The 15,173-nt window shown below is 37.1% G+C and overlaps 1 protein-coding gene across 4 annotated transcripts in view; it reads left to right on the top strand.

The window, feature by feature from the left end:
• The first annotated feature begins 4,403 nt into the window (after positions 1-4,403).
• The window catches only part of MIA2 (MIA SH3 domain ER export factor 2), a 54,550-nt gene continuing 43,780 nt past the window's right edge, over positions 4,404-15,173 (top strand). For all 4 annotated transcript variants that reach the window (XM_087921924.1, XM_087921927.1, XM_087921926.1 and 1 more), the window contains exons 1-4: positions 4,404-4,704; positions 6,123-6,256; positions 8,465-8,551; positions 11,674-12,766. In XM_087921924.1, coding sequence (XP_087778050.1) covers positions 4,590-4,704; positions 6,123-6,256; positions 8,465-8,551; positions 11,674-12,766 — 1,429 coding nt within the window. In that variant the 5' untranslated portion in view covers positions 4,404-4,589. The remainder of the gene's footprint in view (positions 4,705-6,122; positions 6,257-8,464; positions 8,552-11,673; positions 12,767-15,173) is intronic.

Genomic DNA, 15,173 nt, shown 5'->3' on the forward strand with positions numbered 1-15,173 from the left:
TTACATCTTTCTGGATATTTCCTCTGAGCTTTGCATCACCTGTAAGTTCTGTAAATATTGTCTGAATTCAATCATCTAAATCAGAGGTCTCCAATGTTTTGGACCTCAGGGACCACCAAATTCATAGTTTTAAATCCCATGGACCACTAATATGATTTTTAAAAAAAAGATAAATACAGGTAAAACTCAAAAAATTAGAATATCGTGCAAATGTTCATTTATTTCAGTAATGCAATTTAAAAGGTGAAATTAATATATGAGATAGACTCATTACATGCAAAGCAAGATAGTTCAAGCCATGATTTGTCATAATTGAGATGATCATGAAAGCCCAAATCCACAATCTCAGAAAATTAGAATATTGTGAAAAGGTTCAATATTCTAGGCTCAAAGTGTCCCACTCTAATCAGCTAATTAAGCCATAACACCTGCAAAGGGTTCCTGAGCCTTTAAATGGTCTCTCAGTCTGGTTCAGTAGGAAGCACAATCATGGGAAAGACTGCAGACCTGATAGTTGTGCAGAAAACCATCTTTGACAGCCTCCATAAGGAGGGAATGCCTCAAAAGGTCATTGCAAAAGAAGTTGGATGTTCTCAAAGTGCTGTGTCAAAGCACATTAATAGAAAGTTATGTGGAAGGGAAAAGTGGAAGAAAAAGGTACACAAGCAGCAGGGATGACCGCAGCCTGGAGAGGATTGTCAGGAAAAGGCCATTCAAAAGTGTTGGGGACTTTCACAAGGAGTAGACTGAGGCTGGAGTCAGTGCATCAAGAGCCACCACACACAGATGGATCCTGGACATGGGCTTCAAATGTCATATTTCTCTTGTCAAGCTGCTCCTGAACCACAATGTCAGAAGCATCTTACCTGGGCTAAAGAAACACAGAACTGGTTTTGCATCTCATTTGGAAATCAAGGTTCCAGAGTCTGGAGGAAGAATGGAGAGGCACACACTGCAGGATGCTTGAAGTCCAGTGTGGAGTTTCCACAGTCTCTGTTGATTTGGGGACCCATGTCATCTGCTGGTGTTGGTCCACTGTGCTTCATTAAGTCCAGGGTCAACAAAGCTGTTTACCAGGAGATTTTGGAGCACTTCATGCTTCCTTCCACAGACAAGCCTTATAGGGATGCTTACTTCATTTTCCAGCAGGACTTGGCACCTGCCCACACTGCCAAAAGCATCAAAACCTGGTTCAATGTGAGATTACTGTGCTTGATTGGCCAGCAAATTTGCCTGACCTGAACCCCATGGAGAATCTATGGGGCATTGCCAAGAGAAAGATGAGAGATATGAGACTGAACAATGCAGAAGAACTGAAGGCCACTATTGAAGCATCCTGGTCTTCTATAACACCTCAGCAGTGCCACAGTCTGATAGCTTCCATGCCACGCTGGATTGAGGCAGTAATTGCTGCAAAAGGGGACCAAACCAAGTATTGAGTACATATGCATACTTATATGTTTCTGAGGTCCGATATTGTTCTCTGTACAATCCTTGTTTTATTGATTGCATGTAATATTCTAATTTTCTGAGATTGTGGATTTGGGGTTTTCATGAGCTATAAGCCATAATCATCACAATTATGACAAATCATGGCTTGAACTATCTTGCTTTGCATATAATGAGTCTATCTCATATATTAATATTTCACCTTTTAAGTTGCATTACTGCAATAAATGAACTTTTGCACGATATTCTAATTTTTTGAGTTTCACCTGTACATTTGTAAAATAATGATCAGAGAAATTCCATTTTATTAATATGAAATGCACCTATTTAATATAACAAAATTATACATTCTTATTTAATCATAACAAAACCTTAAAAGGTTTAATTGTAACAAAATTAGTGTAATTACTACAAAACAATGGTTAATCTGAGTGAAGGAAAATGAAGACAGGCAGACTGACATGGGAAAGTCAGTCCCATATTCCAGAGCTGTAGTAGTCACAGGGCTTTGGTCATTCCAAAGCAGCTGTGGACCACCATATTTTTCTCGTGGACCACAGTTGGTGATCTCTGATCTAAATTATTGATACAATGTTCAACAGCAGAGGTTCTAGGAGAGCGCAGAGACACTTCCCTCAGAATTTCCCTCACAGCTGAAATTGAGCCATCAATTATCACTTTTGGAGTGCAATCATTCTACCAGCTAGAAGTTCTAAAAGTTTCATGTAGTTTAATGATTAAGACACCAGGCTAGAAATCAGGAGACTGAGTGCTCATCCCACCTTAGGCATGAAAACCAGCTGCTGACCTTGGGTCAGTCACTCAGCCCAACTCATCTCACAGGGTTGTTGTGGAGAAAACAAGGCAAGAGTATTAGGCGTATTTGCCACCTTGAATTATCTATAAAAATAAAAGTGCAATAAAAATAAATAAAAATGCAATTTCATGATGAGCATCCTGAACGACGTAAAGATTTTGCTGAGGCCCAGATACATGATGTCTACAAAATGATTTATGAAGCTATTAATGTTATCAAAGAAGGAAATTAAAATTAGTCTGTTAAGATTTGTTTGAACCTAAAACTTCAATATAATCTTCAGAGCTTTTTGTTTCTTTCATTATTTGGGGACTCAATTCAGTATAATGCCCTGCTGTACAATCTCACTTGGAACTTCTGTATTGACTAAGGAAAGGGTATATTTAAATAGAAAAACAACGGAACCTTGGAGAAAGGCAGTTGAGTACAGTTGAAAGGCAGTTGAAGACAGGAAGCAGATAAGGGTGAAAAACAGGTCAGAATTTTGTTAAACTTTGTAATTGACCAGTTAGTTTTCTTAGATTGTTGCTTGCTGTTTTATTTGCAGTACAGACTCTTTAATCAAAAAATAAAAACCAAACAAATTGATGTTGAATCCTATTTGAATTTTTGAATCACTGGTAACTGAATATTCCAGTTGCACCTAAAAGACGCCTTTCAAAATTTTACAACGCTTTTATGGAACAAGCACGTAATCTAATGTCAAAATATTCTGGGAAAAAGATTTGCAACTGGAGATAACCAAGATGGGCACAAAACATTGAAGCGGAAAACAGTGGCATCATTTTCTGTCTCAAGTACAGATGATATTCTTCAATTATTTAATCAATAAACTCTGTAAATTAGCATGCATGAAGAAACAAAGCTTCTCTAACAGTTGCAGAGAAAGGGAGACATATTTTCATCTGGAGTTCATTCCACTGCGCCATTTTTGTCTTAATTGGGTTTTTTTCCAGATATTGGTAAACTTGTATATTAAATATATTAAACAGTGCACAGTTTGCACTGTTGACGAGGAAGAGTGCTTTTTAAATCTGTTCTCTTGGGTGACTTTTTGCTATAATGTTGGGGAGGTTCTGCTTTCTAACCGCATGAATCATTTTGGAATTGAACAGTAGAAATTTAAAATGAAACAAAATAAAAATTCCTTGGGATCAATAGAGATATTATGTCTAAAGATTTGACAATGTTTGGTTGTCGGCCGGATAACCTGGGTGTAGGTCAACAATGGAAAAAGGAAACAACTTTTAAAATGTTTAGGAATAATATAATAGAGTTGGAAGGGACCTTGGAGGTCCCTTTCTAGTCCAATCCTCTGCTCAAGCAGGAAACCCTATACCATTTCAGACAAACGGTTGTCCAGTCTTTTCTTAAAAACCTCCAATATATTGATACAGATACCGATTAACAGAATTGGAAGGGACCTTGTAGGTCATCTAGTCCAACCCCACCCCAGCAGACCCTACACCAATTTTGACAGATGGCAGTCCAATCTCTTCTTGAAAGCTTCAAGTGATGAAGTCCCACAACCTCTGAAGGCAAGCTGTTCCATTGGTTGCAATTGCAATCTTGTTCACATCAAGTTGAAGCCGTACTTTTAAATATATGGTCTTAAATATATAGTTTATTTCAATTGGGAAGTATGACTCCTCTATCGGTTAAAATATATACATGTGTGTGGGTAGGTTTGTGCACATATACATGCAGATGGCATGCATAGGTCTTGGTAGTATAACCAACAAACAACAACTCAGTAAACTGACTCCTGTACTAAATTGAAACTATAGTCCTATTATTCATGCTTAACTGACAGAAACAACCACCAAACATGGAATAATTAATGTCCAAGTGAATTTGCCAGGGTCCAGGGTCATATTCTAAAACAAAAACATAAATTCAGTCATAGGGCTTGAAAGACAGGGATTCAAACAACTATAGAACTCAAACAATTAGTTTTTTAAAAATCATGTATTAATCTTACTAGAAACATTTCTTCCTATAATGTACAATTCACACAAACAATTTGCCTTTTCAGATTAGTATATTGGTAAAGTAGGATTTTATAATTAAAATAACTTTTGGGAATAAGTTTTTTATTTTAAAACCTTAATCCATGTACTGAATGTGGTTAATTATTAAAGCAGGATAGCTGACTCAAAACACTGTTGAAAGGGCATTTGTGGGAGCAGAGTCTAAAGAACAGAAGAAAATGAATTGAGTTCTTTGTATCTTTAAAAGCGTATTAACTAAAGGAATTGAAAAACTACTCTGCTCATGAGACTTTAATTTTAAAAAATTCTTTCAGGAATAACATTTTTTAAGAATGTTGAAGATTTTAGGCATCAGTCTTATACTATTAATTCTTTCATTGTCAACAAACACAAAAAGTACTAAGGTACTTTCAGCGCAGAAAAAGTGTGGAGATTCAGAATGTGAAAGTAAGTATAAAGATCTTTGCTTTAACTAAGTCTATTCAACAGTGTAGTAATGCTGCAAAACTCTACCAATATATTTATTTGTAAAACTTTGGAAAGTTAATTTGAAAAGTCTAAGTGCTAATTTGAAATGATAATGAAAGTTCTAACAATATGTCCACTTTATGAAAGATCAATTTATCATTTCCTAATGAGGATTTCCTCAGGATTTCCTCACATCCTCATGATTCTATGAGAACTTGGTGGGGTTCCAGGAAAGACTAAAAGCAAAAGCAATCATTAGAAATCAAGCTCAGCCAATTTTCTAACAGAGCTTAGCTTCATAATATGGAGCTCTGTCATTTTTTTAGCACATTCCATAGCCTGAAAAATTAGTGTAAAAGGATTGAATTGATAAACTTCAATAGCAAGCCTGTTAACAGACCTTAGAAATAGAATCTCAGACCACAGCAACATTGATTGTATCCCTGTTCCTACTAAATAGGAAGTTAATAATGTAATATTTAATTATGTTTTTTATGAATATTAATTGATAAATTTATATAGCATATAAGGAGAATATCTTGGCTAGCTTTCTTTTTTAGTATTTCAGTCAAAACAGTTAAGAGTACATTACTAAGAAGTCCTCCAACATTTTTATGCAAGTTTGCATAAAAGTAAAACCCTATTTTAATCAACTGTGCATACTTGGAAATACAGTGGGTGCAAAAAGTCTACACAACCCTGTTAGTGAATATAAGTTGTACAATGCTGTCATAAAATCAATCAGTGCTTCAACAAAGTATTAATTTAAGGGTATGCATATTTATGCAATCACATTATTGAAAGTTTTTGTTATTTTTCCCTAAAAGATTTCAGTTTGTTTTTCAGTTGAATTGTACAGTTTATATATTAAATGTGAAAAAAAATCCGAAATGATTTATCTTGGTTTGATTTTTATTTTACAGTTCAAAAACCTTGCATTTTAACAGAGGTGTATAGACTTTTTATATTACTTTTGTATAGCAGTAAGTGATAAAATAATTTTGGGAAGGTAAAGTATCTTATCAAATAATATCTACAGTCCTAATGGCAAAATAGATAGAGTAAGAACAACTCAGATTTATTTATTAAGAAAATATATATGGCTGCCCGGCTCATTCCCAGTGACTCTATGATTGTTTGCTTCTGGTAACAGAACAAGTGTGGATAATTTAAGATTAAATGTTAAACCATGATCATCTGTCACATATTAGATAAGGAGAATGTGTTTGTGTTTCAGCGCCCATATAAACAGTATCTTAAAGCAGCTGCCTCTTTTCCCAAGATCACATAAATGCGTTTCACAATCCTGAGAAGAAACACATCTGATTTAAAGAGTTTCTATATTGATTGCTGCACTGTATGGATAAATATTGCCTCTATTTTTAATTTTTACCCAGCAACTATGAGCAGAGTGTTAGCCATTAAAGACTACACTGGGCCTGACTGCCGTTACCTGCGCTTCAAAAGTGGGGAAGAAATAATGGTATACTTCAAACTTTCCAGGGAAAGGGAAGATTTATGGGCTGGAAGTGTAAGTATTAATCAGCAATTTGCCTGAAAATGACTGGTTTTATTTATAATATGACTACAACTTTAAGGGTTTTAAGAAAGTTAGGGTGGAGGGAAGGATTGCCTCATCTTGCAACTGCTTAAAAAGTAATTATGGTTCTATTTGAAAGAAATATTTTTTTAAAAAAAAATCATAGCATTTTGAGCTCAATTCAAAATAGAGGAGGTTCTGTCTATGGGCAGAATGAAAGTTCTACCTGACTCAGTTCATACTCAATTGCCTACCATGAAAAGTTTTTGAATTTATTATTTTTTTATTACCTGGTAGTTGGAGAAGGACTGGGTCCTTGATTTGGGAGGAGGGACACTCTGTAAATTAAAAAAGCAGTAGAGACCTCTTTTGATCTTTGCTCCAGGTAAATACCTGAGTATAACCATGCAGTTTTCTTGGCAAAATAGTTTGCAATTGCCTTCTTCCAAAATATGTTTTACTTTTCTTTTGTATTCCTTGATGCTCTCCATCCAAGTACTCATTAAACCTAATTAGCTTCCAAATAATCAGCCAAATGATCAGCCAGGAGCTGCCATCTTCCGAGATTCCCAGTTTTCCCCTTATCTTTAAAGGATTAGTTAAGCTTCCCTCCCACATCACCAATTATTTAGGCTGTCTCTACAGTTCTAACCTTGGGTCAGCTCTTCTCATAAAAGCTGAATTATTTAATGCCAAATTTATAATTAGTTTGAAATGTTTTCAGAAAGATACCAGGTTTGGGTTGTGTTTAAATTAAACTTCAATCCTATACAGATAACCGATAGTCAGAGTTGGAAGGGACCTTGTAGGTCACCTAGTCCAACCCACCCCCACCCAAGCAGGGGACCCGACACTATTTCTGACAAACGGCAGTCCAATCTCTTCTTGAAAGTCCAATCTCTTCTTGAAAGTAGCTTTAGTAATACCTTTAGTAACAGTTAATCCTACTGATTATAATGGATTTCTTCTAAGTAAAATTGTTTCACTGAAAAGTTAGTTTTCTGAGCTCTTTTGACACAGCCAGAGACATAATTATTCTACTGTTATATATGTATATACCTAGCATTTGAATTGACATAGAAGCAGCATAGAAGCAGGGGTGGGATTCTACCAGTTCGCACCTATTTGCTAGAACTGGTTGTTAACATTCTAAGCAGTTTGGAGAACGGGTTGTTAGAAGAAATTACTGGCCTAATCCTGTAAGGAAGGCAGGAAGGAGACATTCTGGTGTTGCTTACAGAAACTGCTTCTCCGTTGACCCTTATTACATTCTTGGCAGGACTAGACTTCCTGTCTCAGGACTTCTCTGGAGTTTTTTTCCCCTCCTTTGCTGGTACTTTGCTTGTGTGGAGTGACCATTCAAAGTTACAATGGCACTGAAAAAAGTGACTTATGACCATTTTTCACACTTACGACTGTTGCAGCATTCCCACAGTCATGATAGGCCAGGCGAGGAGTTGCGTGCCTCGATGTGAGTGATATTGAGTTGGCCACACCCAGCCAATAACATGACCACCAAGCCATGCCCACCCAGTCACATGACCACCAAGTCACGCCCACAGAACCGGTTGTTAAAAATTTTGAATCCCACCCCTGCATAGAAGTATATCTCTGTCAGGGACATCCAATCTTTTCTGCAGAGGGATACATTTGGAATTTTAAGATCATTGAACATTCTTTTTGCCTATGCACACAACTGCATCTGGGCATCCTTTGGCTTATTGAAAGCAACAAAGGGTCTGATATATCTGCTATTCAGAGTTCACAACATCTGATACTTTTGTCAAAATGAGGAAGGCAACATTGCATTATCACCACACAAACTCTGTCCCTTTTGTATGTTTAAGTAACATTATTGTGCATGTATAAATGAGGAGCTTATGGTTTTCATAAATTGTTCCTCCTCTGATGATGCCTCTGTTGTTGCTTACCAGTGGCCTCTTAACCACAAAGGTTAATTAACAAGGACTAACATACCATGCTAAAGCCATCCTATGGCTTTTAAACTAAAAACAAACATTTCTCTACTATTTTTTTAAAAAAGAGGAAGAAGCAAATTTTCTCAAGGAAAAAAACAATTTTATTCCCGAAACATAAGAAAAAAAATTCTAGAGGTTCTTCTTATAATTTTTGTTTCATTAATATTTTAAGTAGAAATCACAGTGTGTTCATAAATGCCATTTTTCCCTTTTAATATAGAAAGGCAAAGAATTTGGTTATTTCGCAATGGATGCTGTCCAGACAGAAGAAGTATTTGTTACAGAAGAAATAGAAGTGCCCACAAAGGTAAATTAAAATGCTTCATGAACATTTCAAATTCTCTAGTGATACTATTTCAAAGGAAACTCAAGAGGTAATTTGGTGTGTTGATTTGTTCATATAAATCATAGGTGTCCAACCTTTTGGCTTACCTGGGCCACATTGACTGAAGAAGAAAAACCATCACTTGACCCAACCTGCCTGGACAACTTGCATCCAGTCTCCCATCTTCCTTCTTTAGGGAAAGTGATAGAAAAAGTGGTTTTTTTGATAGTTCCAGGGGGACCTAGATGAAATGGATTTCTTGCACCCCTTTCAGGCAGGATTCAGGCTTGGCTATGGGACAGAGACACTTCGGTTACACTTATGATCTGAGAGTGGGATGGGGATAATTGCAACCATTCTTGCTCTCCTTGCCCTTTCAGAGTTCTTCAATACCATCAACCATGGTATCCTTTTGGGTCGGCTACGTGAGTTGGGGCTAGGCAGATAGTTAGGGCTAGTTCAACTCCTTTCTTAAGGTTGGTCCCAATCAGTGTTAATAGGGAGTGAGAGATCCAGCCGCCAACTGCTCACTTACAATATCCTGCAGAGCTCGATACTTTCTGCTCTTCTATTTAATGTCTACAAGAAGCCATTGGGTGAGATCATCTGTCACCATGGGTTGAGATATCAATATGTTGAAAATATGTATACCAGATCTATATCTGGTGACCTGAGTAATGCTGTCTCTTCCCTCTCATGATTCCTGGAGGTTGTAGTGACTTGGATAGGGGACAACAGAACCCTGGCAAGACTGAGTAACTTTGAGTGCATGGGGTCTCAGGATTCAAGTTTTTGTCATCCTTAGTTCTGGATATGATGATACTAACCTGTTCAGATCCTTTTTACTTCTCCTGGGTTCATGTCTCCTGCTCAAAGAGCAGGTGATGGGTGTGACTAGGAGAGCTTTTGCACAGGTCTGGCTGGTGCACCAGTTGTGGTCTTTCCTGGATCATGACTCCCCACGTTTAGTTACTCAAGCCCTATTCATCTCTCATCTGGACTCTGCAATGCACTCTACATGAAGTTATTCCTGAAATCCATTCAGAAGCTTCAGCTGATACAATGTGCAGCAGTGAGAGCAGTCTTTGGGCCCCTAGAATGGCCCATATTACATCTCTGCTCCATGAATTGCACTGGCCAATGGTCTGCTTCTGGGTGTAGTTCCAAGCATTGGTTATCGCCTTTAAAGTCTTTAATAGCATACGTCCAGGCTATCTGAACAGTCTCATGCCACTAGGATAAGCCTATCCTACTCATGCCAGCAGAGAGAGCTTATTGTGGATCCCATCAGTCAAAGAACTCTGTCTTTTGGGATCCAGAGGAGCCTTCTCTGCCACAGTGCCTGCCCTTTGGAACATCCTACCCTTCAGGATAAGATCTAGCCCCATCCTCCTATCCTTCCATAGGAGCCTGAAGTCCTGGCTCTGCCTGATGGACTGGAGACACAATGGGGAAATTCCATGCTAGAGGTGACTGTGGGATTATGGCTGATTCGACCTCCCCTCCTAGTGTTCTGCTCTTTCGTTAGCCCATTGGTGTATTCTTATTGTTTTGTCTTTCATTGTTTCTTTTACTGTTTGATTATTTGACTTCTGTTTTATTTACACTTCTTTTCATGTCTTTGTTTTTATTATTATAAGCTGCCTAGAGTAGCCCCACAGTGAGATAGGCAACAAATAAATTTATCAAATAACTAAATAATAGTCTTGGGCTGCATAAAAATATAGAATTAATGTATATAAATACATTAATAATGTTAAAACTTTACAATCTTGTGAGGCTGAATTACTAGCTGTCCAAGATTGCATGCAGCTTGCAAGTTGGAAATGCCTAATGTAAATCCTTTAATTTTCTGTGTTCATAAAATTATGCTGGATCTTGGTCTCCTGATCATGATCTACTTAAAACATTCTTAATACATAATAATGTGTAGGATCAGATAGTCAGTTTGGCATTTTAGTTAAGGCACTTAACTACTGCTATTTATATTTGTGTGTGTGTGTGTGTGTGTGTGTGTACACACACATACATATATACACATATACACATATATGGCATTCAGCTTTGTTCGGGTATTTTCCCACGTCAGTGAGTTGTGCTTTTAAAGTTGTAGCAATGTTTCGGCAGAATCTCATCTGCCATCATCTGCCATGAGATTCTGCCGAAATGTTGCTACAACTTTAAAAGCACAACTACAATGACGTGGGAAAATACCCGAACAAAGCTGAATGCCATACATGTAAGTACCCGCGAAAACTTAAGAAAACATATACACATATACATATACATATACATGTATATATTTGTAGATTTTCACGGGTACAGGTATGCAGGTCTTGGCGTCTTCGGATCTTTTCCCATGTAAGATTGAGAGTATCTTGGCAATATTTCTACAAGGTCCCACTTGCCATCTTCAGGCTGGTGCTCTCCAGGAGATTACAGCACAAGACCCAGGATGTCACAACAATAGAACTCAGAAGGTCATCACACAGCCTTTTACCCAGGTCATTACAACTCGGGAGATTACAGCACAAGACCCAGGATGTCAAAACAATAGAACTCAGAAGGTCATCACACAGCTCATTACCCAGGTTGTTACAACACAGGAGGCTGATAGACACACAGCCAATACCTCAGCCACACATGTTCTTACAAAAAAGCCAGTCAATCTGCAAACATCAACTCCATCAACCAATCAAGAAATGACAACACAGCCAACCTCCTCACCAGTATTTATAGAGAGACGGCAGTTCTGATCACTCTTTGCTCGCACAAGCACGAAGCCGAAAGCACCAGCCTGAAGATGGCGAGTGGGACCTCATCGAAATGTCACCAAGATACTCTCAATCTTATATGGGAAAAGACCCAAACACGCCAAAACCTGCATATATAGAGAGATATAGATATAGATACAGATACAGATACAGATACAGATACAGATACAGATATAGATATATACAAAGAGAGAGAGAGAGAGATGATGTACAAAGGGCTCAAAGGGCTTTCAAGTGCTTTTTTAATGGGTGAGGAAAGCTAGGTAAATAATAGATGTTTTAAATAAGTCAAAAATAATGTATTCATTTTATATGCATTTTAATTTTTAGGAAACTGATTTCCTTTGTCTTGATGATGAAGAATATGTTTTTGAAAATGAAGACAGCATACTTAATCATCGTGCTGAAGAAAATGAGCATGTATCTCTTTACACTGATGGTAAAGACTCAGACTTTAACATGCCTGAGGATGAAATCATGAAGCACCCAGATACTTCTATCCCAAAAGAATATAGCAGTCACAGCAAGGCTGATCAAGATGAGTCTAGCCAACAAGAGGATCCAATCAGCCAGGCTCTGATTCCCGTCCCAACTCAGTCAACTTGGACTGTTTCTGGGATTGCAGGTTGGCTTGGTTTGAGAAGGAAAAAAAATAAGGAGGCTTTTGGAAAATCCTCAGAGATTGCAGAACAAGTTACATTTAGACATAGAAAAATAGCAATAGATGATAATGCTGATATTAAAAAACAACCCAAGGAGAGTAAAATGGAGCCACATAGCTGGTTTCAGAGCAGTTTGACAGATTTCTTTCATTCTGGAAATGAAAAACCAGGACATGATCTGCTGTACAAAGATGGTGATTCAGATCTCCATAGCAGCTGCAACACTGCTTCTAATAATGGCCACCATAGCAGAACTGCAGCTTCTGAAGCAAGAATAGAGAAACACAGTGATAATGAGCTGTCTGAATCAAACTGGTTTGATCTGAAGTTAAATGATATTTTAACTTTTGGGTACGCTCAAAAAGACGAAGAACAGCTTGCAAGTGGAGAAGTAGATCAAAATGAAGACTCACTGCCTCCTAATATACAATCGGTCCCAGTGGAGGATGGTTTGAGAGAAGCAGCAGTAGAGCAAATATTCTATGAAGAACAAAACAAATATGTTAAAAAGAACATAGAGAAAACAGCTGAATCAGTAGTAGATGAAGAGAAAGAAAAATATCATGAAGAAATTTCCAGCCCAGATATTACAGATACTGAAGTTCCTTTAGGAAATGAATATCCTGATTTCATGGAAGCTGCTTCTTTTTCCACTGAACTTGCTGAAAATCTAAAATCTTCCAGTACAGAACAAGATTCAGTATCAAGGAACCAAATAATTGAAAATACTCCGGAGTCAGAAAGAATAAAAAGCCAGCCAGGTTTGTATGAAAGCATATATAATAATATAGTTGAAGTTAATAAGGCCATATCAGTTAATCAGTTAGGACATAAGTCTCCAGCTATTCAGAGTTCAGTTGTAGAGCAGCTTCCATCTTTTCACAGTATAGATAATTTTGTTTCATTACATACTCAAATTGAAGGAGAAGAAAATCAAAAAGGCTCTAAAAAGCTTCAGTTTTTCTATCCCGTTAACTATTTTACAAATGTACTATATTTTAAGTAAGTTAGACTTAAAGAAAATGCAGACACTTTGGGTATGGATCTAAAATCTAATGAGTAAAACTGACAACCTAAAAATAGTGAATACTGGTAGCATTTTCTACAGATAAAGAAAATAAAAAGCAGTTTCTATTAAATTAGAATATTATCAAAAAAGAATTAAAAAACAGAATACTGACACTTCTCAGGAAAACTTTATCCTGTCTTCTTTAGCAGCAAAAGCTAGTGAAAAAAACATAGAAACCATTGAAACTGGTAAATTGGTAGAAGTTAATAAACCACACTTGAGGCTAGTGAATTCTAATAAAAATATTGCTTTTCCTATGTAGACAAATAATGAATTATAAAAAGGGTCAGGATCAGAAAAGGAAAGGTTTGGAAATATAGAAACACTTTAATCCAAAAAATAAGATTATTCACATTCTAGAATTCAAGAAACAGTCTCATCTAGAGGTAGAAAATATAGCTAATTCACCATCAGCGTAACAAGCTATGAAACAAAAAAGAAAAGATGCTGGGAAAATAGCTGGACCAGATAAAATAGAACAAGTAGAAAATTTACTTTTGCAGGTGTCAGAAACATTTGTAGAAAGAATGTCTAAAAGCATGCAAGAAAAAAAAATAAAATTAGTCTGGAAATGCATGAAAAAATGTTTTTCAAAGACCTAAATGAACCCTTAAGGAATTTTTCACAGTGCCAGGATATGCCAGATGACAATAGAATAAAATAGAACAGAGTTGGATGGGGCTTTGGAGGTCTTCTAGTCCAAGCCCCTGATTAAGCAGGAAACCCTACACCACTTCAGATAAATGGTTATCCAATCTCTTCTTAAAAACTTCCAGTGTTGGAGCATTCACAACTTCTGGAGGCAAATGGTTTCACTGATTCATTGTTCTAACTGTCAGGAAATTTCTTCTTAGTTCTAGGTTGCTTCTCTCCTTGATTAGTTTCCACCCATTGCTTCTTGTCCTGCCCTCATGTGCTTTGGGGAATAGCTTCTTTGTGGCAACTCCTGAAGTATTGGAACACTGCTATCATGTCACCCCAATCCTTCTTTTCATCAAACTAGACATACCCAGTTCCAACAACCGTTCTTGATATGTTTCAGCCTCCAGTCCCCTAATCATCTTTGTTGCTCTTCTCTGTACTCTTTTTAGGGTCTCAACATCTTTTTTACATCGTGGCAACCAAAACTGGATGCATATTCCAAGTGTGGCCTTACCAAGGCATTATAAAGTGGCATGAACACTTCACGTGATCTTGATTCTATCCATCTGTTTATGCAGCCTAGAATTGTGTTGGCTTTTTTCATTGCTGCAGCACACTGTTGGCTCATATTTAAATGATTGTCCACTAGGATTCCAAGATCCCTCTCACAGTTACTACTATTGAGCAAGGCACCACCTATAGTGTACCTGTGCATTTTGGGGAGGTTTTTTCCTAAATGTAGAACCTTCCTTTTTTCACCAGTGAATTTCATTTTGTTAGATAGTGCCCGATGTTAAATCTGTCAAGATCCTTTTATAATTAAGCCTATCTTCTGGAATATTGGCTGTTCCTACTAGCTTGGTGTTGTCTTCAAATTTGATGAGTTCCCCGTCTATCCCCTCATCCAAATCATTTATGAAGATGTTAAAGAGTACTAGGCCTAAAACATAGCCATGGGGTACCTCACTGCATATTTCTCTCCATGTAGATGCAATTCCATTGAGGATTAGACTTTTAGTGTGGTTGGTCAGCCAGTTACTAATCCATCTGGTGGTGATGCTGTCTAACTCACATTTTTCTATTTTATCAAGTAGTAGGTTATAGTCTACTTTATCAAATGCCTTACTGAAGTCCAAGTAAATTATATCGACAGCATTCCTCTAGTCCACTAATTTTGCCCCTTTGACAAATAATGCAATAAAGTTAGTCTGGTATGATCTATTTTTTGATAAACCCATGTTGCCTTTTGATTATTACTTTGTTTGCTTCTACAGTAGGTGTTCTCTGATTCATTGATTGATGATCTTTTCCAGAATCTTCCCTGGTATTGAGGTCAGGCTAATAGGTCTGTAGTTTCCTGGATCTATTTTTTTTCTTTTTTTGAAGATAGAAACTACATCAGCATTTTTCTAGTCCTCTAGCAGTTTCTCGGTGCTTCAGGATCTTTGAAAGATATA

Source organism: Pseudonaja textilis, chromosome 1 (assembly GCF_049901715.1).
Source record: "Pseudonaja textilis isolate UNSWEBS1 chromosome 1, rPseTex1.2, whole genome shotgun sequence".
NCBI classification, from domain to species: domain Eukaryota; kingdom Metazoa; phylum Chordata; class Lepidosauria; order Squamata; family Elapidae; genus Pseudonaja; species Pseudonaja textilis.